The sequence below is a fragment of the Camponotus vicinus genome, unplaced genomic scaffold, assembly GCF_025532165.1.
Source record: "Camponotus vicinus isolate PSW18456_S1 unplaced genomic scaffold, iyCamVici1.0 SCAF_12, whole genome shotgun sequence".
Taxonomy (NCBI): Eukaryota; Metazoa; Arthropoda; class Insecta; order Hymenoptera; family Formicidae; genus Camponotus; species Camponotus vicinus.
In genome coordinates this window covers 4,452,752-4,478,170 of record NW_028141948.1, presented here as the reverse complement: position 1 = coordinate 4,478,170, position 25,419 = coordinate 4,452,752, and the positions used below count along the sequence as shown (strand labels likewise).

General features: G+C 36.4%; 1 protein-coding gene and 1 pseudogene across 1 annotated transcript; both read left to right on the top strand.

Annotated features, from left to right (window-relative positions):
* Nucleotides 1-364: 364 nt before the first annotated feature.
* Nucleotides 365-1,253, top strand: LOC145963095 (uncharacterized; annotated as a pseudogene).
* Nucleotides 1,254-3,546: 2,293 nt separating this feature from the next.
* LOC145963212 (uncharacterized) lies at nucleotides 3,547-4,674 on the top strand. Its single transcript, XM_083084932.1, has one exon. The coding sequence runs from the start codon at nucleotides 3,547-3,549 to the stop codon at nucleotides 4,672-4,674; it is 1,128 nt and encodes a 375-aa protein (XP_082941058.1).
* The last annotated feature ends 20,745 nt before the right edge of the window (nucleotides 4,675-25,419 follow it).

The window sequence follows — 25,419 nt, the reverse complement described above, 5'->3', positions numbered from 1 at the left end:
AATTTTTCAATCATTTTACGATCGCGTAATAGAAATGATTTTAACAGCATCAGCTACTGTTCGCGAAGTTTCGATGAAAAAAGCAGCAGACGAAGAGATCCGCAAAAGCCGAGAAAAAGGAAAATTTGAAGGAATTACTGTATCCGGCGATGGTTCGTGGAGGAAGCGTGGATTCTCGTCTCTTTTCGGCATTACGTCCTTGATTGGTTGTCATACTGGCAAAATTTTAGATGTTCAAGTAAAATCAAAATACTGCAAACAGTGCGAATATTGGAAAAATAAAAGCGAAACAAGTGAATATGAACAATGGTATGCAACACACGCGGACGAATGCCAAGCAAACCACCAGGGCTCGGCTGGGAAAATGGAGGTAGACGCGATGGTAGAAATGTTCGCACGCTCCGATCGTTTGTATGGCGTTAAATACGCAAATTATATCGGCGATGGAGATAGTAAAACCTTCAAAGGCATCGTGGAAAGTCAGCCATATGATAATTTTGAAATAAAAAAAAAGGAGTGCATCGATCATGTACAAAAAAGGATGGGCAATCGATTGCGAAATTTAAAAAAGCAAGTGAAAGGACTCGGTGGAAAAGGCAAATTGACGGCTAAATTAATAGATCAGTTGACCATTTATTATGGTTTAGCTATACGCCGTAATTGTGACTCCATTGAAAATATGAAAAATGAAATATGGGCCACTTTATTCCACAAAATATCGACCGATGCGAACCCGCAGCACGACAAATGCTCGGAGTCTTGGTGTGAATGGAAGAAGGCGAAAGCGGCGGGTGCCCTGGATTTATTTTCTCATAAGCCGCCTCTTCCTCAAGAAGTATTTAATGCTGTAAAGCCTATCTACGAGGAATTAAGCCGAGACGAGTTACTGCGCCGTTGCTTGGGAGGCTATACACAAAATAACAAAGTTTCAACGCCACCGTATGGAAGCTAGCTCCCAAGACATTCTCGAGCGGCAAAAACGTACTCGATATTGCAGTAAATATCGCTGCATGCAACTTCAACGATGGCTTGACAAGCATCTTAGAAATCATGAAGCAGCTATACATGGAAATTGGCGTTCAGGCATACAATTTCTGCATGGAGGCCGATGCTTTACGTATTAAGTACGCTGAGCGTTCGTTGAGTGATGCGGCGAAAGAGCGCGTTCCTCGCTAAAATCGTCGAGAAAAGAAAACGAGGACGAATTTTTGAACTTGGAAGGGTAGCTTTACGGTCCTGGGATTGCAGATTAATGGTAAAAAAATTATAATACTTGAATTTTTCATTTTTTCACGTCTAAAACTCATTTCAAAACTTTAAACGCGTTTTTCTCAAAACATGATTTTTTAAATTGGCACGCACCATAACTCGAACAATTTTCAATATTTTTGTTTGAAATTTTAACCACACATTGAAAACAACATTCTTAAGAGAAACACGTAGGGGTTTTTCGATAAATTAATTTGAACAATTTTTATAAACAAATAAAGGCCGTTTTTTTTATTGAAATTTCAACTTTTTATTTCAAACACTTACCAACAATTCAAAAATTAATATTTTGAAAATCCCCTACGTGTTTCTCTAGCTATACTGATGTAGATTAAGAAAAAAAAATTTTTTTTTTTGCAGATCAAAATTTACACCACTTATGCTGCGTGCCGCGGAGCGCCTTTTTTTCAAGACGACGTCCGAAAACGATTGTACCGTCGCCATTTTTAATTATTTTTCAATGAAAAAATTTTTTTTTATATTTCAATATATAGCCAACAAGATACTTAAAAGGTTTTTTCTTATCACCTTTCCTTCCATCACAAAAAAATTCGTGAAAACGTTTTTTTCGAGCGTTTACAGTGGTGTTACTCCTTAAGCAACGCTATCTCGGATGCCTTTGAGGCAAACTGCCCCCTGAAACTTATACGGTCCCAGACCAAAGTCCCCTGGTGGAACAAAGAGCTGTCAAAGCTCAGATCCGAGACCAGGAGACTTTTTAACAGGGCAAGAAACTCCTGCTTGTCTTCGCACTGGGAAGCCTTTAGGAACGCCCAACGCAGGTATAGCAAGGAAATAGTCAGAAGTAAACGCAGTAGCTGGAGAGAGTTCTGCGCAAGCATTGAGAGCGCTCCAGAGGCCTCCAGGCTAAACAGAATACTCAGCTCTGACAATCGCACCCAGTTGGGATGTCTCAAGCGTCCCGACACAGGCTACACAGTCAATCTCACTGAATCCATCGAGCACCTCATGGAGACTCATTTCCCAGGTCTTCGAACAGTTGACAATCTTCCTACCGCCCGTGTGAGACCCAGGAAAGTTTTTAAACCCAGGGATTGGTCACTAGCGGCGAAGATAGTCCATCCCAAAGGTGTTGAATAGGCTGTTAAAACCTTCAAGCCCTATAAATCACCTGGACCAGACGGGATTTATCCCGCCTGCTTACAAGAGGGTTTGAGCCTTTTGATAGGCCCCCTAGTTAAAGTGCTTAGGACTAGCATAGCCCTTAGACACGTGCCCCTTGTCTGGAGTGGCACCAGAGTCACTTTTATACCCAAACCAGGCAGAAACGGCCATATCTTGGCCAAAGACTTCAGACCTATTAGCCTCACCTCCTTTGTTTTGAAGACACTGGAGAGACTGATAGACAGCCATATTAGGACATATCCCCTTACTACCCGACCGCTGGCACTTTCTCAATACGCCTATAGGGCGGGCAGATCTATGGATACTGCCCTTTATCACCTTGTGAGCAAGATTGAGACACAGCTGGCGACTGGAGGGTATGCCCTAGGATTATTTCTGGATATTGAGGGGGCATTTGATACCACCTCATATACAGCGATCAAAGAGGCCATGCACAGGCATCACATCCCCGAAACTCTGATCGGCTGGACGCAAAGCATGCTATCGGACAGAGTTTTGACTGTTTACTATGGAGATAAAACTTTGAATGGTCTCCCGGCCAGAGGTTGCCCGCAGGGCGGCGTTCTTTCTCCGCTCTTGTGGTGCCTGGTGGTAAACGAACTTCTAGTCAAATTACAAGAAGCGGGCGTTCTCGTTTGTGGCTATGCGGATGACGTGGCTGCAATCGTGAGAGGCAGCTTTCTCTCAACTCTCAAGGAGCTCATGGATAAAGCACTTAAGATTATTCAAAGCTGGTGTCAAGCCAAAGGTCTCACGGTTAATCCGTCTAAAACCGAGGCCATGATTTTTACCAGAAAATACAAGCCCGAACCTATAGGGCCTTTGAGGCTTTGGGGCAAAGAGCTACCATACACTTCTTCGGTGAAGTACCTGGGGATACATCTTGATCCCAAACTAAGCTGGAAATTTCATCTTGAAGTCAAACGTAAGAAATTTTACACCTTCATGTGGGCATGTAGAAGGGCTGTAGGTAAAACGTGGGGCATTAAACCCAATATTGCCCTCTGAATCTACAAAGCCATTCTACTGCCCCGTCTCACATATGCTGCGGTGGTCTGGTGGCCCAGGGTGGAGAAAGTGGGAGCCAGGAACCTACTCAGAAGCCTACAGGGTTGTTACCTCAGGGCGGCGATGGGGGCCATGAAAACCACCCCTACAGAGGCGCTTGAGATTGCACTCTGTTTTCCACCCCTGGCCCGCTTTATTATCAGCATAGCCAAACTTACTGCCTACAGACTAAAGTGTCAGGGTGAGTGGAGAGGACGGCATCTTGGTCATGCCAGGCTATCGTTTCTCCATGAACACCCATTCTCTCTGCTGCAGGATAGAATACTTAGGAAATCCCAGGTCTCTAAGTTCTTCAAAACCCAGATACCTTCTAGGGAAGATTGGAGTAAACCAGAACGAATCTGCCGGCCAAACTGGGACATCTGGTATACGGATGGCTTGGGGGCGGAAGGACGATTTGGAGTTGGAGTCTACGGCTCAAGGACTAACCACAGAGAATCTTACTCCCTAGGGGAGCTGGCCACGGTTTTCCAAACTGAGGTTCTAGCAATCCTTGAGTGCGCAAACACCTTAACCTTAGTTAAAGCCACCAATAGAAATATACTCATCTGCTCCGATAGTAGGGCAGTCATTAACGCTCTAGCCAAGACCACCACTGAGTCCTCGGTGGTTTGGGACTGCATGCTAGCGCTCAACAGACTAGGCGAATCCAATAGGATCACCTTAGTCTGGGTTCCCGGTCATCAGGGAATTCATGGCAATGAAGTGGCGGACGGCCTGGCAAAGCTAGGCACCCTCGAGGTCCCGGCTAGACAAGTCGTCGGCGTCCCCTTTACCATAGATAAAAGACTCATCAAAGAGTCTCTGAAACGGGAACATCTGGTTTCGTGGGGCCAGGTTCAGGGCTGTCGTCAAGCCAAGTTATTGCTGAACCGACCCCTTTCTAAAAGGACGGATGAACTCCTAACTATGAGCAGAAAGAAGCTCAACATCTCCATTGGCCTGCTCACGGGCCATGTGGCCCTCAGGGCCCACTTATTCAATCTCGGCCTGGCCGAGCGGAAAGACTGCCGGCTATGCGGCGAAGAAAAAGAGGACAGCATTCACATTCTGTGCTACTGCCCCGCACTTGCTCTTAGGAGATACACACTCTGGGGTCACATGTTCATTGAACCCAGTGCAATACAAAACGTGAGGGTGGGCGATCTACATAACCTTCTTATAAGGGCCAAATTGGATCGCCACTTATAACCTCAGACAACCACGGGGTTATAGAAGATCTTTTAGATCTACAGTAGTGAGCAAAATAAATCATACACCAAGCAATTTACACTATTGTCTACAATATTTTTATTATAATAGTTATCAAAATGATATCCTTTGAAAAATTATAGTATTTTCTATCAATTTTAATAAAAAAATGTTAATTAATAAAAAACATTTATAATTTTTTGTTTAGAGTTATTTTAGTGAACACGTTGCTTTTTTCTGTGGTGCAAAATAAATCATACATTTAAAAAATAAACGAAACAAAAACTCAAAAACAAAAAATACTTGTCATCAATATTTTGTGTGTCCTCCTTTGGTCTTAAGGACTGCTTCCAGACGTCGAGGCATGCTCTCAACTAATTTTTTTATGTAATCCATATCAATCTGATTCCATGCATGCTGAAGTGCCTTAAAATAATTAGTTTTGTTTGATGCGTTTGTTTTATCGACTTTGTCATCCAGATAATTCCACAAATTCTCAATAGGATTTAAATCTGGTGACTGGGGAGGCCATTCTAGCAGTTTAATCTTACTATCTTTGAAGAATTTAGTCGATACCTTAGTAGTATGCTTACTTAGGTATCGACTAAATTCTTCAAAGATAGTAAGATTAAACTGCTAGAATGGCCTCCCCAGTCACCAGATTTAAATCCTATTGAGAATTTGTGGAATTATCTGGATGACAAGGTCGATAAAACAAACGCATCAAACAAAACTAAAACATACATATATATATATGTAAAATTTAGGATCATTGTCCTGTTGGAAGATGAAGCTGTTTTCTAATCCTAATTTCAGTATCGATTCCTCAAGATTTTCGCATAAGATGTCAATGTATTTCTCTGCTGTCATTATACCCTCGATACGAGCTAAGTTTCCAACTCCAGACCATCCAAAACATCCCCACACTATAATATTGCCTCCTCCATGTTTAACAGTTTTCTGAATATTTTTCTCCTTGAGTGCTTCCTTTGCTTTTCTCCACACTCTAGAACGACGTTTTTGCCCAAAAAGTTCGTATTTACTCTCATCAGACCATACAACTATTTTCCAGAAGCTTAGTGGTTTTCCGATATATTTTTTCGCAAATTCATACCGTTTCTTTTTATTAATTTTGCTAATAAAGGGACGTTTGGATGCAATGCAGTTTTTCAAACCGGCTCCATGTAGTCGACGAGCAATTGTGTGACGGCTGACATCCAAATTTAATGATTCTTTGATATTTCTTGCCGAAATCTTAGGATTTTTCTGTACTTCCCTCACGATCATGATATCCTCTCGTTTTGTTGTAGCTCGCTTTCGGCCGCGTCCACTCAGGTCCCTTACAATTCCATACGCTTGATATTTCTTCCAGATATGCTGGACAGCCCCTACCGATACTGCGTATCTTACAGCGATTTTTCGTAAAGATTCTCCTTTTTCTCGGTCTCGAATGATTAGTTTACGCAGATCAATCGAAATTTGTTTATTATCTATTATGTATACTGCACGTTTACCTCCTGCACGAAAGATCGTTTCGAAACTGATGTTCAGTTGTTTCGTTTGTCTTCGGCTCTCGTTTGTTTATCAATAGCTCTCATTTGGCGCGTTTTCGCATGAATAGGAAGTACTTCAGATGAGTTAAATGAAGTGTATGATTTATTTTGCACCACAGGAAAAAGCAACGTGTTCACTAAAATAACTCTAAATAAAAAATTATAAATGTTTTTTATTAATTAACATTTTTTTATTAAAATTGATAGAAAATACTACAATTTTTCAAAGGATATCATTTTGATAACTATTATAATAAAAATATTGTAGACAAAACTGTAAATTTTTGCTTGGTGTATGATTTATTTTGCTCACTACTGTAGGTGACATCAGGGACTGATCTAGCCCCACCCGTTCTTATTACTACTACTACTACTAAAAACTTTTTATCTCATTGCTTCCAATTGGAGTAACTTAATATTAAAAGATGATGTGTTATGTACTTTATTAAAGTTTCGAAATCTGATACATCGAGATTATTTTCACGCAAACAATTAAAAAGTTAATAATACGTTCGGAGATTTTCCATTTTAGTTAACAGACGTTCTAATCGAGAGACCTACAAAAATCTTAATATAAAAATTTTCAAATTTTATAAATAAAATTTATCAAATTTTTTATTTGTCAATTTATCAAATTTTTTTTCTCAATGTTTTGTAGTCAAAACCAGCACTATAAATACGATTTTACTTGAAATGAAAATTAATGTAGCGAAGTCGAATCACATAGAACGATTGAAAGAATAATAAAAGATCGAAATTTCACAATTCTATAGTACATATTCTAATAGTACATATGAATAAACTTGCTCTAAATAATGCCTTCTTTTTAAACTGATGATTTCAGTTGTTTCTAACATAAAAGAGCGAAAGATACTTATCTCATCATAAGCGTTACCTCAAGTATTTTCGATAATGCTTGCGCTCGGGTAAATAGTACTGAATCAAAACAATAAAGAATCTATATTTTATATATATATATATATATATATATATATATATTTGCTTCTAGTCGCAATTGTCTGACACATTGTTTATAACCGGCTGAACTGTTTTTATTCAGTATTGTTTCGATCCCGCTATTATTTTGCTGAAATTGAAATTGCCTTAAGAAGTATCAAGCTTAAAAAGAAAGCATTATTTAAAGTAAGTTTATTTGTTCATAGATACTATCAAGAAACACGGTAATGTCTCGTGCCAAGTTCATGCGAAGCATTAGCGCGGCATGCGGCACTCCGTGTATCTAGACGCGAGTTGGACAGTTGAGAGTAACTCAGATTACCGGATTTCAATAACGGCTGAACGAATCGAATTCTTACTAGGCTCAATCGATAGAGCGAGTTTAAATTATATAAAGAAAGTATCTTTATTTTTGTGCTGTATGATCTATAAACGGAAATATAACGCAAAATCGAAATATGAAAATTTTCAATTAAGAAACGTCTTTATCATCACCATCATCAACGCACATGTACACAACACATAGAAAGAGAAAACGTACGTTTCTTATTCTCGACAGAAGATTACGCTAGTGATGCTTTGCGATATTAATGACATGTGTCATTAGTGACATGTGTCATTAACCGCATTTTAAGTAGTGATAAGTAATAAAGTGCAAATTAAATAATAAATAATAAAATTATTAATTAAAAATTCGCAAGAGCCAGTTAATTGGAGCGCAAGGTAAATAAGTATCGGTAAAGGTTGATATTAGGGGACTCACCTCCGATGAGCTTCACCTTGACATGTTATCAAAATCACTGTCCTGAGTAACATGCAAAAGATTTTAGCCGTCGCTCGTTGTTTATTAAAAAGTTATAAATAAAAGAAATTTTAGGAACTTCACATAATTTTCGGACACCATGTATAACAACAGACCTCTTGTCGCATTGAAAGTTATAAACGTAAATAAACGTATTAAAAAACATCTCAATTTCTTTGACCTTACCAAGTACATTGATTATAATAGAAATATACAATAACATACCTTTTGTTAATAGAAACATTTTTTAAATAATGAAAAAAATGTATCCCATTAACAATAATAATGCTGAATAAATACATATTTATCAATAATATATGTTCATTAGCAAGTACATTGATTATAATAGAAATGTACAATAACATACCTTTTGTTACATTGAAAGTTACATATTTTAACTTTCTTATATTGAAATCAGATAGTAGAACAATGATAGGCTTCTATGTTTTTGATATTTCTTATGACTTTGAAAATATTTAAGAAAAGGTGAGTTAGTACAAGACAGATTGTTGTACAGTTAACATGAAGTTCTACGAGTTTCTCGCTAACAACAAAATATGATGAGTTATTAAACTATTTGTGCGCGAAAAATGTTACATTTGTAACTTTCTATGCAAAGTGAAGTGTATCCCGCATCACAAACACGGGTTGGGTTAGGTTATATCTTTTGAAAGTGGAGCCCTCCACAGGGGGGCGGAACATACTGCCCACGCATGTACTTTCCAAAATGAAGCAAAGTTCACATAATCTTGACCTTCATTAAGAGTAAATTTTGCTTCATCTTAGGAAGTATCTGCGTAGGTACAGTACGTTCCGCCCGCTTGCGGGGGGCTCCACTTTCAGAAGATATAACCTAACCCAATCCGTGTTTGTGATGCGAGATACACTTTACTTTCCACAGAAAGTTACAAATCTATATGAAACCGTACAATAATAAACCTTTATTGGTTTATAACTTTCAACACGACAAGAGATCTGTTATTGTACATGGTGTCCGAAAATTATGTGAAGTTCGTAAAACTTCTTTTGTTTATAACTTCTTAATAAACAACGAGCGATGGCTAAAATCTTTTGCATGTTACTTAGGACAGTGACCTTGATAACATATGTCAAAATGAAGCTCATCGGAGGTGAGTCCCCTAATATCAACCTTTACCTATATACAAGGTGTCCCATTTCAAAAAACGCACCTCGATAATTCAACGAAACATTTTCAGCAAAAATGTTTCAGACAAAAGTTGTATGGTTTCAAGGAGTACATAAGATGGTGTCATTAATTTGACCTTGAATAGTTACTTGAAGGTTACGTGAAGGTCACCTTCAATTTTTTAAATGGAACTGCCTACTTTTCATTGCACATTCTTGTAGCTCATCTCGAGAGCTTTCCAAAATACTATAATTAAGTTCGTTTTCATTAAGTACTTTCCGAGTTATGAGGCTTGAAATAATTTCTTAATTTTACATAAACCGTAAAATATCTTGTAAAATATTCATTTTTCGATTACCTTACCTTAATACTTTTACGCACAAAATAATGTGAAAAATCGATTGGTGTAAAAAAACACAGGTGTTTCGAAGGAAAAATATGTAATTTGCAATTAACAATTGCATATCTTTTCTTAAAAATTATGTATTTTCTTTACACCGATTACTTAATGAAAACGAACTTAATTATAGTGTTTTGGAAAGCTCTCGAGATGAGCTACAAGAATATGCAATAAAAAGTAGGCAGTTCCATTTAAAAAATTGAAGGTGACCTTCACGTGACCTTCAAGTAACTATTCAAGGTCAAATTAATGACACCATCTTATGTCCCCCTTAAAACCATACAACTTTTGTCTGAAACATTTTTGCTGAAAATGCTTCGTTGAAGAATTATCGAGGTGCGGTTTTTAAAATGGGACATCCTGTATATACAGGGTGACCCATTTTAACTTAGGCAGCCAAATAACTCGAAAAATAAGCAAGATAGAGAAAAATGTTTTAGACAAAAGTTGTATGGTTTCTAGGGGGCCATAAGATGGTATCATTGGTTTGACCTTGAAGAGTCATTTGAAGGTCACGTGAAGGTCACTTCAATTTTTTTAAATGGAACATCCTATATATTTTTGTACATTCTTGTAGCTCATCTCGAGAGCTTTCCAAAACACTATAATTAAGTACATTTTCGTTAAGTACTTTTTGAGTTATGAGGCTTGAAATAATTTCTTAATTTTACATAAACCGTAAAATATCTTGTAAAATATTCATTTTTCGATTACCTTACCTTAATAGTTTTATGTACAAAATAATGAGAGGAATCAATTGGTGTAAAGAAAACACATAGTTGTTTCGAAGAAAAAATATGTAATTTGCAATTAACAATTCCATATTTTTTCTTAAAAACAACTATGTGTTTTCTTTACACCAATTGATTCCTCTCATTATTTTGTACATAAAAGTATTAAGGTAAGATAATCGAAAAATGAATATTTTACAAGATATTTTACGGTTTATGTAAAATTAAGAAATTATTTCAAGCATCATAACTCAAAAAGTACTTAACGGAAAGGTACTTAATTATAGTGTTTTGGAAAGCTCTCGAAATAAGCTACAAGAATGTACAAAAATATATAGGGTATTCCATTTAAAAAAATTGAAGTGACCTTCACGTGACCTTCAAATGACTCTTCAATGTCAAACCAATGATACCATCTTATGGCCCCCTCGAAACCATACAACTTTTGTCTAAAACATTTTTCTCTATCTTGCTTATTTTTCGAGTTATTTGGCTGCCTAAGTTAAAATGGGTCACCCTGTATACAGGGTGGCCCATTTTAATCCATCCAGTCGAATATCTCGAAAACCAAGCCCGAGAGAGAAAAATGTTTCAGACAAAAGTTGTTTGGTTCCGAGGGGGCCATAAGATGGTACCATTGGTTTGACCTTAAAGAGTCATTTGAAGGTCACGTGAAGGTCACCTCAATTTTTTTAAATGGCACCCCCTATTTTTATTACATATTCTTGTAGCTGACCTCGGGAGCTTTCCAAAATACTATAATTAAGTACCTTTTCATTAAGTACTTTTTGAGTTATGAAGCTTGAAATAATTTCTTAATTTTACATAAACCGTAAAATATCTTGTCAAACCAATGGTACCATCTTATGGCCACCTCGAAACCAAACAACTTTTATCTGAAACATTTTTCTCTCCCGGGCTTGGTTTTCGAGATATTCGACTGGATGGATTAAAATGGGCCACCCTGTATATATATATATATATATATATATATATATATATATATATATGTATATATATATATATATAAAATATGTTACATACCTATTCTATATATATTTTTATATAATTTGCTTATATATTTAAAAAAGTATACATATATATGTATATATTTTTTTTAATATAATATTTCTTAGCAAATTATATTAAAAAAAGCAGTGATATAATCACCAAAACTTACCTTTTTAAAAAAAGATGAAAGAAAGGGCGCCAAGTTCATGCACTAATTGCATCCAACTGTCATATTGTCTACAAAAATAGTGATATAAAAAATTGCGTCAACTAAGAATAAAAATTTGTACAAGATAAATAGAAGTACAAGCAAGAAAACTTATACAAGTTAAATAGAAATATTTTAATTGAGAACATTGTTATACAAAATAGTTGTTTTAATTTTTAAAAATAATAATATTAAAAAATTAAAAATTTATTTAAAAATTGAAAATTAATATAAAACAAAAAAGTAAAAAAAATTTTAATTAAAAAAACTTGGCGCTGCCAATAAAATTGGTACATATTCCAATTAAATATATATTTTAAAAATTGGAACATATTCCAATTGTTAGTCTAACATTTAAATTTAATGACCTAATTTCTTTAATTAATTTATATTGATTTACATTTGGAAATTTAGACTTTTAAACTGAATAATATATTAATAAAATTGGCAGCGCCAAGTTTTTTAATTAAATTTTTTTTTACTATTTTGTTTTATATTAATTTTCAGTTTTTCAATTTTTAAATAAATTTTTAATTTTTTAATATTATTATTTTAGAAAATTAAAATAACTTTGTATAACAATGTTTTCAATTAAAATATTTCAATTTAACCTGTACAAGTTTTCTCCCTTGTACTTTTATTTATCTTGTATAAATTTTTATTCTTAGTTGACGCAATTTTTTTATATCACTATTTTTGTAGAAAATATGACAGTTGGATACAATTAGTGCATGAACTTGGCGCCCTTTTTTTTACCTTTTTTTAAAATGTAAGTTTTGGGGATAGAATTTTACAGTGTGATTTCGATTTTTCATTCCTTTTTTAATTTTTTATTATTTAATTCGCGTGACTTCATTATATTGACAAATTTTATTTATAAAATTTGAAAACATTGTATTATGATTTTTGTAGGTCTCCCGATAAGAACGTTGTTAACTAAAATGGAAAATCTTCGTACGAATCATCAACTTTTTAATTATGCTCTTATTATTTGCGTGAAAATTGTCTCTAACGCTCGCCACCATATGACACGCGCCGCGCCGAGCGTGAGTTCGGAAGGCGGCGGCGGACGCAATGAAGTCGGCACAAATTACAATTATTAATTACCGCTAAAGGGCGCAACAGAAAAAGATTTTTCCGCACCAGAAAAACATCAGAGAGACTATATAAGAGACTATATAAGAGGAAGCGAAAATCGAGTCGGCACCTCGCAGCACTCACAGGACAAGCTTCTAGCTTCCGGGCGAATGTAACCTTTTGATCTTTTGAACCTACCGGATCCTCCAGACCCTTGTAACCTTTCTAATTTTCGAGATCTTCCAGATCCTCGAGACCCCCTAGACCCTCGAGATCTTCCAGATCCTTTAGACTTTCCAGACCTTCGGGATCTTCTAAATCCTCGATGCCTGACAATTCCCGGAGAATCGTCATCCAGTTCCTGCTCTAGAAACTTATCCCTATTGAGTTTGAAGAACGGGTAATTTCTCCGAAACCTGCGACTCCCTGTGCCTCTCCTCCAAGAACTCCTCATCACCCGAGAAAGAAAAGTCGAGGAACACAAACTGACCTACTCAACAGTAGAGGAGAGAAACTCGGAAAAATAAATTATACTAAAACTGTGCCATTAATAACCTGGCGAGCAAAAATTGTTAAATAATGAAATAAAATAAACTTTGTAAAAATTAAAAATAAAAATAAAAAATATTTACAGAAGACAAAACCAAGCAAATATATTCCACTATAAAAATAATCTCAATTTATCAGATTTCGAGGCTTTAATAAAGTACATAACATCATCTTTTAATATTGAATTACCCAAATGCGCATCGGAAGCATTGAAGCAAAAAATTATGAATTTCACAAAAACTTTAAAATCAAATGGTTATCTAGCCGTTACGATTATAACAAATTTATTGTAAAAAAATAAAAATTGATTAGATTGCGAATTTTCTTTTCCGATCTAAATAAATTTAATTCCTACTTCTTCACGTACCCCTCCTAGTAGATCAAAGAATTTCGCAGATTTCTCTGAACGATATAAAAGGAAGAAAATTGAAGAAATACAAAATAATCCAAAAATGCTTGACTTTATCGTTCAGAAAAAGTTAAAATCCGATGATGCGCTATTTATATATAATTTTATCCAGAGACATCTCGAACATGTAAAAAAGATTAGACAATTCTGCGAAGAAATCGAAAATGGGACAGATTTGATAGATAGAGAAACTGCATTAAGTACTTTTATTTCTGCAAAATTAACACGCTATCAATACAATATTATTCGTTACGAAATTTAAATTAAGAGCACTACCTAGCTATTATCAAATTCAATTATCAAAAAAAGATTATCTTCCACAAGAAGCGATAGAAATTTCTGAAATAGGTGTTAAAGTGTCTTTTTAAAGTCTTTTGAATCATATTACATTTAGGTTCATTACATTGTTACATCCTCGTTTAAGTGCATCTACGAATTTAATGATGATATCTAAATCGGGATGCAATGGTGCTTCCGATCAATCACGTTATAAATTAAATTTTGATGATCCTTGCATGATGATTCTAGCATTTTTATATGCAGTTTCATACCAATAAAAATTTATTCTATCGAAAATGGCGAAGTATTGTGGAAAAACAGTTCTCCTTCTTCAACTCGTTTCTACAGATCAATCGAATTCAAATTCGTGAAGGAAAAGGAAACTGAAGTCAAAACTATCGGTGAGAGAATCAAGGAAGAAATATCTTCTTTAACACCATCTATCTCTAAAGAAGGAATTTCGATGAAGCATACGCTTTTATTTACAATGATTGATAACAAGATCTGTATCATAATGACAAATACTAAATCGCCGATGAAATGTTATCTTTGTGGCGCTTCTCTGAAGGAAACGAACAATTTAAATGCAGTGAAAAAGAAAATTGTGAAAAATGAATACTTTTCGTTCGGACTTTCTTCGTTACATTGTTGGATTCGTTGTTTCGAATGTTTATTACATATTTCGTATAGAATTAATATCAAATGTTGGGCAGTGAGAGATGAGAATCACAAACAAGAAATCGAGCAAAGAATAAGCAAGATATAAACTGCCTTTAGAACAAAAGGAGGTCTTTTGGTAGATGTTGTGAAACAAGGAAAAGGTACATTCAATGATGGCAACACTGCCAGAAAATTTTTTTTTAATCCACAATTATCAGCTGCCATTACAGATTTAGATGATAATTTGATAACTCGATTTGGAGTCTTATTGTAAACAATCGCTAGTGGTAAAAAAATTAATGTATCGGAATTCGAATCCTACGCTTTTAGAACTGCCGAAATATTTGTATCATTATATCCATGATACTACATGCAGTATCAATTCACAAATTATTGATTCATGGTAGCGATATTGTAAAAAATGCTATTGTACCAATAGGACAATTATCTGAAAATGCTCAAGAAGCAAACCATAAATATTTTAAAAAATATAGAGAAAATCATTCGCGAAAAATTCACGGATACAAAATAATGAAGATATTTTTAAAAACTTGATGATTGCTTCAGGTCCAGTATCTAATTCGGGAAAATTGATGGAACGTAAGAAGAGAGAATTAATTGAAGATGCAAATCATTTATTATATTTCAGCGATGATGAAGCAGATTATGATGATTAAATCCAAAAAAAATATAATTCAACAAAATATAATCGATTAAAATGACACCAAACACGACATAAATCGAATCATTTTTAATTAAATAAATTGTTAAATTTTAAATCTTTCTCGTTCACTACGTAGCGCTTGTCAGTTTCATGCTTCATTCTCTTACATTCGCACTTCTCTCTCTCTCTCTCTCTCCTTCTGTCTCTGTTTATTTGCCGGGTATTCTTCCATTCGCTTATGTCACTTTTACTTTTCTGATTCTCGTTTCTCCATATAAAATTAAATTTTATATATATATGCATTTTTATTTTATAATACTAACGAAATATAAAATATTAAATTTGTCTCTCTTTTTCTCTGTTTTGTTATAATAAATACACCTATGTAATACAATTAATATGTATTTTTTACATTTGCAGTAAGAAAAACGTTTAGGACAATTGATCATAATTTGCAGCTATTTACGAACAATAAAGTTGAATGTATATAGAATCAATTTACACAAAATAAAATTTGATAGATTTTATCAATTTATATTATTAAACATGTATAAGCGTATTCAATTTTATTTTAATTATTTATTTCAGACAATACAATAATAATAATAATAATCACATGATTTTTATAGCTGATAAGTATGTATTTATAATTTATAAGAACTATGTATATAGTCTATATTTGTCAACAAAACAAAATTTTCTTAAAGTAAAACTTGTAAATTTCATTATTATATCATATGTTGAGGTAATTCGTAATAGTGATTTTATTAATATATATATTTGTGATGCAAATTGATTCTACTAAACTTTATTCTTGGTAAATAGTTGTGAATTGTTATCGATTATCATAAAGATTATTCTTACTGCAAATGTAAAAAGTATATATAAATTGTATTACATAGGTGTATTTATTATAACAAGACAGAGAGAAAGAGAGACAAATTTAATATTTTATATTTTGTTAATATTATAAAATAAAAATGCATACATATAAAAAGCTTTTTTTTGATATAGAGTAATAAGAACCAAAAAACAGTAAAAGTAACATGAGCGAATGTAAGAATATAATAGTGCAAAAAACAGAAAGAGAGAGGGAGAGAGGGAGGGAGGGAGAGAGGGAAAGAGAGAGAGAGAGAACGAGCGAGCGAGAGAGAGAGAGAGAGAAACGCAACATGTAATGTGAAGCATGATGCTAAGCGATATGTAGTGAGTGAGAGATTAGAAAGAGACAGAATGAGCATATGATCGAGAAAATGAAAGAAAAAAATACGAGGGAGTGCAATAATAATAATACGTACATGTATAAACTAGTATCACAGGCATGAAAGAGGGAAAGAGAAAATACAATTTTGTCTGTCCTTGTCGATAAAAGTTTGCAGTGCCATCATGCTATCCGTCAACTAATTTTGCTTTGTTTTACTCTTTTGATATCGATACTGTACGCGCACCCACGTAACAGTTACACTAAACAGTTCGATCATTAATCTTTTTATACAAGCTTCTAAGATCATTTCTTTTACTTCTGTATTATTCTTTCATGTTATCCCAAGTGAGAGCGCTGTGTCTTTTACAGAGACAAACTGCAAAACTTATATATTAAAGCAATATTGTTACGACGTGATGCAAAAAGTCGGTAACACGACTGTAATTAACACAATTATAAGTAACTTTTCTTGGTTTTTTGCATGAAGTTATAGCGTCCGCACTTCGTTATTCTTAGTACTTTAATTGTGGAAAAGGATTTATCGATCTATGTAGCCAATAAAAAGATTAGTGATCGAACTGATTCTTCGCATCTTGTTGGTAAAAAAGTTGACTTTAGGATCCCCTTAATGAAAACTAACTTAATTATAGTGTTTTGGAAAGCTCTCGAGATGAGCTACAAGAATATACAAAAGCATATAGGGTGTCCCGTTTAAAAAGTTGGAGGTGACCTTCACGTGACCTTGACAATACTCTTCAAGGTCATACTGATATCGCCATGTAATGCGTTATTTGAAACCTTACAACTTTTTTCTGAAATATTTTTGTCTGCCGCGCTCAGTTTTTGAGATATTCGGCTGATACGGGTGGTCTGCGACACCCTGTATACATATACAGGATGAGTTTTATTTCGTGTGTCAATCTTTTTATCATGCGGGAGATCATCGACTGCATAATAAATTGATCGGTACATAAATGTCAATTTTTTTTATCGACCGTATCGAAGATCCGAATATAATGTGTACAATAATAATAATAATAATAAATACGTAGCTTTAATAATAATAATAATAAATCCATACTAATAGTCCATAAGTAAATCCATAAGTTTAGCTTTTAATTTGCTTTAATTTTACACATTATATTCGAGCCTTTGATACGGTCGATACAAATAATTGATATTTATGTACCGATCAATTTATTATGCAGTCGATAATCTCCCGCATGATAAAAAGATTGACACACGAAATAAAACTCACCCTGTATATATATTGTTGCGTCCCTGGATTATCGATCCTTGAGCGTCTACTTTCCTGTGATCTCCCGTACATCATCGCTAGGAGGGCTGTTTATTGACAACCGGCGTGCTGTTGTTTTCCGGCACCATATTGGAGTCCGGAGCCAGCTGTCCGGAGCAAAATGTTGCGCCCGCGGAGCGATATTTATCGAACGCGCGCGACACAAGGATCGGCACCCGCGTACTCGCTCGCGCTCTCACTCGCGCACTCGTAAATAAGAACTCGGTTGTTAAGAACTCAAGAACTTTAATGAACACAACGCAGAACTCAGAGAACACAGATTAACGAAATTTATAAGCCGCGGATCGTAACGCGTCCGCTCAGCCCGACAATTGGCTCCGGACTCCAATATGGTGCCGGAAAACAACAGCACGCCGGTTGTCAATAAACAGCCCTCCTAGCGATGATGTACGGGAGATCACAGGAAAGTAGGCGCTCAGGGATCGATAATCCAGGGACGCAACACTGCCCCCCGTCTTCCAAGATTGTCGTCCCGACAATCAGAAACAGAGGGTGATCCAACGCTGACTCAGAACTTCATGCTCCGATGTCGATTTTAGGATACCAGCGAATTTCCTTGTTCTACCCTGGGCTCCTGCCGCAGGTTACCGAACAATTCGCTATCGGATCCACTCGCACATCCGCACAAGTTTTTGCCGACCCAGGGCACCGACGAATCCTCCTGCTCTACCCTGGACTGTTGCCACAGGTTACCGAGCGATTTCGTTTTCATGGTCCCAGCCGACCGTCAGCCTCTTGAATCGTCGACTCCAGGGCTCCGACGAACCATCTTGCTCTACCCTGGGCTCCCGCCGCAGGTTACCGAGCGATTCGCCATCTCGAACCCAATCGACTTTCAAGTCCCTCTTGTTACGACCCAATCTTCCTGCCAACTTGGAAATCTTCAGACAAGGGGGGGGGGTATTCTCCGTGGACCCATCGTCCTTCGTGGACTCCCCAAGTCCCTGCCTCGGTATTTACCCTACGACCCGCGGGAAAACCACGGATCAAAAACCGCGGGTGAGGTAGCCTTCGACGATTCCTCTCCCAAAATGATTCAGCTCGTTGTTCAGCTAATCGAGTTGATCGATGCTCAGTAGATCGAGGGCTCTAGAAAAGAAATTTACTTATCTTATCCTTACCAACAATAAAATTTCCCCGAACCTCTTTAAAAAAACTAATAACAATAGATAGAAATTTTCCGGGCTCCAATCTACTTTAACAATTCTGAGTTCTCTCAAGAAAAGGAGCTAATCTATCTGCATGTACCACCTTCTTCTTGTGTCTAAAAGTTCTTTGAACACAATAAACCACATCATTAAATTTCTTCACTACCGAATAAGGGCCCTCCCAATTGCTCTGCAATTTCTGAGCCTTTCCTTTACTTCTTCGAGGATTAAACAACCAGACTCTGTCTCCCTCTTTGAAAAGAACTCTTCTAACTTTCCGGTCGTATCGGGCTTTCATCCGAGAAGACTTCAAAACCATACGTTCCCTAACACAGGAATGAATCTCCTTTAATTTCTCTCTTAATTTTTCTACATAATTTCCCCCTGGAGGCAATCTCTCTTCATAAAATCCAGGACTTCCTTTCAACAAATCTACAGGCAATCTAAGCTCCCGAGCAAAGTATAATTCTGCAGGAGTCACCCCTGCAGTTTCATGCTTTGAAGATCTGTAAGCTAGGAGAAACATAGGTACCCACTGATCCCAATCTCTCTGGTTTTCAGAGATGTATTTCGCCAAGTAATTAATTATCGTCTGATGCTGACGTTCCACTTGGCCATCAGACTGAGGATGAAGAGCAGTAGTTCTCGTCTTCTTGATTCCGAGCAGTCGCATCAATCTTGAAAATAACTGCGACTCGAAATTCTTTCCCTGATCCGTATGAATTTTAATAGGCATCCCGTATCTGGAAACAAACTGATTAACAAAAACCTCAGCCACTGTCTTAGCTCTAATATTTTTCACAGGGAAAGCCTCCACCCACTAAGTAAAACAATCAACTATGATAAGTAGATATTTATTCCCTGACTTAGTCAACGGAAGAGGACCAAGGATATCCATCTGAACCCTTTCCATCGGAAGTTCGACGTTGTAAATTTGTAATGGGAACTTCCCTTTTCCCAAGGGACCTTTCTTCGAAACACAAATCTTACACGTCCTGCACCATTTCTCCACGTCCTGTTTACAGCTAGCCCAGAAGAATCTTTTTCGGATCTTTTCCAGAGTTTTATTTACTCCAAAATGCCCTCCCGACGGAGAATCGTGCGCCTCTTCCAAAATTTCTTTAACTCGATCACGAGGAACGATCAGTTGAAGAAAACTAGTTTTTAGATTCGGGGCTTCCCACTTCTTATAAAGAACTCCATCCTTTAGGACCAGAGAATCCCAGTAAGACCAATAAATCTGAGCAGAATCATCTCCGACAGGAACCTCTGAATGCAAAGGCCTCCCTCCTGTTTCCTTCCCTTGCAAAATAAACGAAATACTAGAATCCTTTCGTTGTGCTTCACGCCATTCTTCAAGATCTTCGCCTTCCAATACAATGCGAGCAATCACCTTTCCGGTCTCTTCCGCGCTCTTCCTTTCGACCTTGGCACAATATGCACAACCGTTTGCCTCACAAAACCGTCTCGATAATCCATCGGCATTTTTATGGGACTGTCCCTTTCGATGTACTATTTCAAAATCAAATTCTTGTAATCTTTCCAGCCAACGAGTCAATTGTCCTTCTAGGTCCTTAAAAGACATCAACCACTTTAATGACACATGATCGGTACGAATCACAAACTTACGACCTAAAAGATAATGACGAAAAGATTTTAAAGAATCAACTACCGCTAACAATTCCCGACGAGTAACACAATAATTTCGCTCGGCCTTACTTAGTACTTTACTAAAATAAGCAATCACTTTTTCTTTCCCCATTTGCTCCTGGAATAATACCGCGCTGATACCGACATTAGAAGCATCCGTATCTAAAATAAATCCATCTTCCCCCTTAAGAAAAGATAACACCGGAGAAGAGGTTAGCATAAATTTCAATTTCTCAAAAGCATTTTGGCATTCACTTCCCCAAACGAATTTAAACTGGTTTCCCGTTAATGTGTACAGGGGTTTTGCCAAAGAAGAAAATCCTTTCACAAATTTCCAATAGTACGAACAAAACCCAAGAAAACTTCGCAATTGTTTCCTCGTATGGGGCGTCGGCCAATCTCTCACGGCAGCAATCTTTTCCGGATCCGTAGTAATGCCCTCCCCAGAAATCATATGTCCCAGATATTTAACCTTATTTTGAAAGAAACTACATTTTTTTGGATTAATTTTCAAATTAACTTTTCTGAATCGCGAAAATACCATCTTTAAATTTTCTAACATTTCATCAAAACTTTTTCCAAAAATAATCACATCATCCAAATACACTAAACATTTCTTTGATAACATTCCATGTAAAACTTTTTCCATCAAACGCTCAAATGTAGCAGGAGCGTTACATAAGCCAAACGGCATTACTGTAAATTGCCAAAGACCTCTGCCGATAGAGAAAGCCGTCTTCTCTTTGTCCTCAGGACGGACTTTTAATTGCCAATATCCACTCTTTAGATCAAGCGTAGAAAACCAAGAATTATCTGATAGCTGGTCTAAAATATCGTCAATTCTGGGAAGAGGGTACGAATCCTTTACCGTCACATTATTCAATTTCCGGTAGTCCACGCAAAATCTTAAAGTACCGTCCTTTTTTCTCACCATAACAGCAGGAGAAACCCAGGGACTCTGCGATTCCTCAATAACTCCTTGCGTCCTCATATCCTTAAGAATTTTATCTACCTCTTTTCTCATCTGTATAGGAATTCGACGAGGCACCTGCTTTATGGGGGAAGAGTCTTTCACATTGATAACATGTTCCACAATATCGCAATTACCCGCCATGATTTCCCCAGAAAATACATCATGAAAATTATTCAAAAAGTCAGCGAAAATTTTCTTTTGAGCAATTTCCAAATTCACAGAATTATTCTCAAAAAGTTCTTGCAAGATAGATGGAACTGTAGGAGAATCTTCAATCCGAGAACAATTAAAAATTTCCTTTTCACTCGACCCCGATTCATTGAATTCGCGATCAAAAATATTTTGCAAACCAATCCTTCGAAGAAAATCAGCTCCCAATAAACAATCATCATTTATTTTGGCAACGAACATGGGAATCAGAATAGAATATTTTCCAATTTCTACTTTAATCTCAACCTGAAATTCGACTAATACTTTTTCCCCCGTCGGGTACCTCAAATTACAATTTCTAATACGAATTTTTTTCATACTTTTATTTACCAACTTTTTATTTAAGACTGAAATATCGGAGCCCGTATTTATCTTAAAAGAACACTTTTTATCATTAACCTTTCCAACGTAATAAAAATCATCTTGTCCTATTCTACAAATGCTTAGATCTACAAATCGATTAACAATCGGGGCTTCCCGCGTATAAGTCGAGCTCACCCCGCGCAGCTCAACTAAACCGCGTTTCCCCTTTCCTCAGGACATTCTGCGCGGAAATGTCCCGCTTTCCCACAAGACCAGCATTCCTTCCCTTTTGAGGAAAAATTATTCCTTCGCCATCTCCCTCCCGAAGGATTTTCTCTTTTCTTTTCCTCATTCTTTTCTCCCTTCTCTTTTTCTTAAACTCCTCTTTCAGAATCTCTATTAAACCTCCCGAAATTTTCCTTTTTTTTATCAGAACTCTTCCCTTGAATGATTTTAACCGCCTTTGCTCTCTCGACAGCCAAATTCAATGAGGTTATTCCCTCTAATTGTAGAGTCCTCCTCAAAAAGTTATCCGAAAGAGCCGAAACAAATTGCGCGCACGCAATTTTGTCTCTTACCGTGAAAGGACACTCCGGGTAAGCTAATCGCGACAATCTCTCTAACTCGGCACCGAAAGAAGCCAAATCTTCCCCGAACTTTTGTTTGCGATTCGTGAAGAGAGAATAATAATTCTGAGTCAAATTTCCCTCCCCGAAAAAAAGTTCAAGCTTTGATTTCAATTCCGGGAAACTCAGACTTTCAAAATTCTCCACGTTTTCTAAGACCGTTCGCGCTTTTCCCCTTAGACTCGCGGCCAAAGCAATCGTTTTCGTCGAATCATCCCAATTATTTGCGCGCGCGATCAAAAGAAATTGGGAGAGGAACTCCCGCAGCGGAACTTTCCCATCAAAAATATCGGGCTTCAATTTGAAGCCCGTTCTCGCACGAAAATCATTATTCGATACATCCCCGCAAGCTCTATTATTGGAAGGACTTAGCTGTGGCTGAGACCGGCTCCCCCGCAGAAGCTGCAGCTCCTCATCCTGCCGGCGAAGCGTTGCGGAGATTTCTTCTTCTCGCCGCGCCTGCTCCTCGCGCATACGCCGCATCTCAAGCAGAACGGTCTGCAGAGCCGTCGTCTCCGTAGCCCTCGCCGTCTCCGACGCCGCCGACTCCGACGCCGCCGATTCCGTCGCTCTCGGTTCCGACGGCGGCTCGGATTGCTCGCGCCTCCTCCTCTTTGCGGCTAGCGTTGCCATCGCACGAAGAAAACACTGCGTGTCCGTTTATCCCGGACGAGTCCCCAAAATGTTGCGCCCGCGGAGCGATATTTATCGAATGCGCGCGACACAAGGATCGGCACCCGCGTACTCGCTCGCGCTCTCGTAAATAAGAACTCGGTTGTTAAGAACTCAAGAACTTTAATGAACACAACGCAGAACTCAGAGAACACAGATTAACGAAATTTATAAGCCGCGGATCGTAACGCGTCCGCTCAGCCCGACAGTTGGCTCCGGACTTCAATATGGTGCCGGAAAACAACAGCACGCCGGTTGTCAATAAACAGCCCTCCTAGCGATGATGTACGAGAGATCACAGGAAAGTAGGCGCTCAGGGATCGATAATACAGGGACGCAACAATATATATATATATATATTGTTACGTCCATGTTACGTCCCTGGTTCAATTTGCGGTCGAGTTAGCTTTGGAAAGCAAGGAAGATCTCGTAGTCAAGAAGAATATTGATAAGACGAATGACGGTCGAGTCGTTTCCCAGCTGTCAAGCTGCGCGATCGCGTCTTTGATTCGGTGTTGTATTTCTGTGTAAAATCTTGTTACATTCTGTGTTCCCCTGTGTTCATTAAAGTTCTTGTGTTCTTATTCAAACACGAGTATTTATTTCCGTGTGCGCGAACGTGTACGCGAGTGCCGATCGTTGTGTCGCGCGATTCGAGATATATCGCTCCGCGGGCGCAACATTTTAGGGGCTCGTCCGGAATCGACCGGACTGTGATCTTGTTGACGCTCTGAGTTGAGACGAAAATTTATTTCGTGTGGGAAAATGACGACGACAGAAGATTGCAAGATTTGACGACGGGCGTCTCTACCAGTGTGGCGATATGGGCCGGGTTTTTCACGCATGCGCGGCCAGTACGCTATCAGTAAAGTATCTAATCCCTGAAAAAAAGATATCGTTAATCATCCGCACAAATTTTTTTTTTAAATTTTTGAGAATCGGTAAAAAGTTATATATATGTACAATATATAAAATTTTATATATATAAACTTATATATATATATATATATATATATATATATATATATATATATATATGCAACACTTTTTATCGATTCTCAAAAATTAAAAAAAATTGTCTACACACACACACACACACACACACACATACACGCATATATAAAAATTAATAATAATTAGCTCATTATTGTAGAATGAAATAAAGAAAAGCTGAAAAGAGGAAAAGGGCTGAAATAACTTTAAAAATACAACACTTTTAATGTAACTCAAAATAAAATGTTTTATTTGGCAGAAAAAAATTAAAGAATACCAACATTTGTTGCAAGGGTAAGGAAAACTGCCAAAAACCTTACCAGTATTCATAAACAAAAAATTGTTACTGTACTAGACTAGAACATCGGATAATAAATCTTAATGAACTATATTTTATAATAAACTATATCTTATAGTAAACTAAAAATAAAACAACGTTTTCAAATGATTTATTTATAACATATATAAAACTTTAAATATAAATATAACTAAAAATCAAATTAATGCTATTTTAATTATATAACAAATTATAATTATCTAAATAAAATAAATAATAATTGTAGAAATAAAAATAAAATAATATTTATATATTTAGAAATAAAATTATAAAAATAAAATTGCACAAAACTTTGGCTTTTACAGGTACACAAGTTTATGACTCTGAAAAGAGAATAATAATTAAACTCTGAAAAGAAACAAATTTATAAAAACACATAATTAACATGCATTAAGAGAATATTGGCTAGATGTGTGACTCCACAAAATAAAATAGTTAAATAATAAAACTAATGAAATAATAAAATAGCAAAATAAAATAATAATATTTAAAAGTTAAAAAAAGAATGATTAAGAGCCATCAGATGTGCATTGTTCTCCATATAAATTTTGCGCGTTATGCAGTTCCAAATGCCTGGCGTCTACTTCAAAGTTTACACAATTAATGTTTTGTGATTGAAAATGAGACCGAATAACACAAATCGCGGAAACAGTATCATTACACAATCGGTTTCTTTTTTTATTTTTTATATTTGTTACTATTGAAAAAATTCGTTCGGCCTCGGCATTCGAATGGGGAAAAGAAAGAACTATTTCGATTAAAAATTCTAAATTTGGTAACATCTTTTCCCCAGAAATATCTTTAAATTCTATTATTCTTTTCCACATTAGATCTATTTTTAAAGAAGCTAACTCTGTTTTCTGC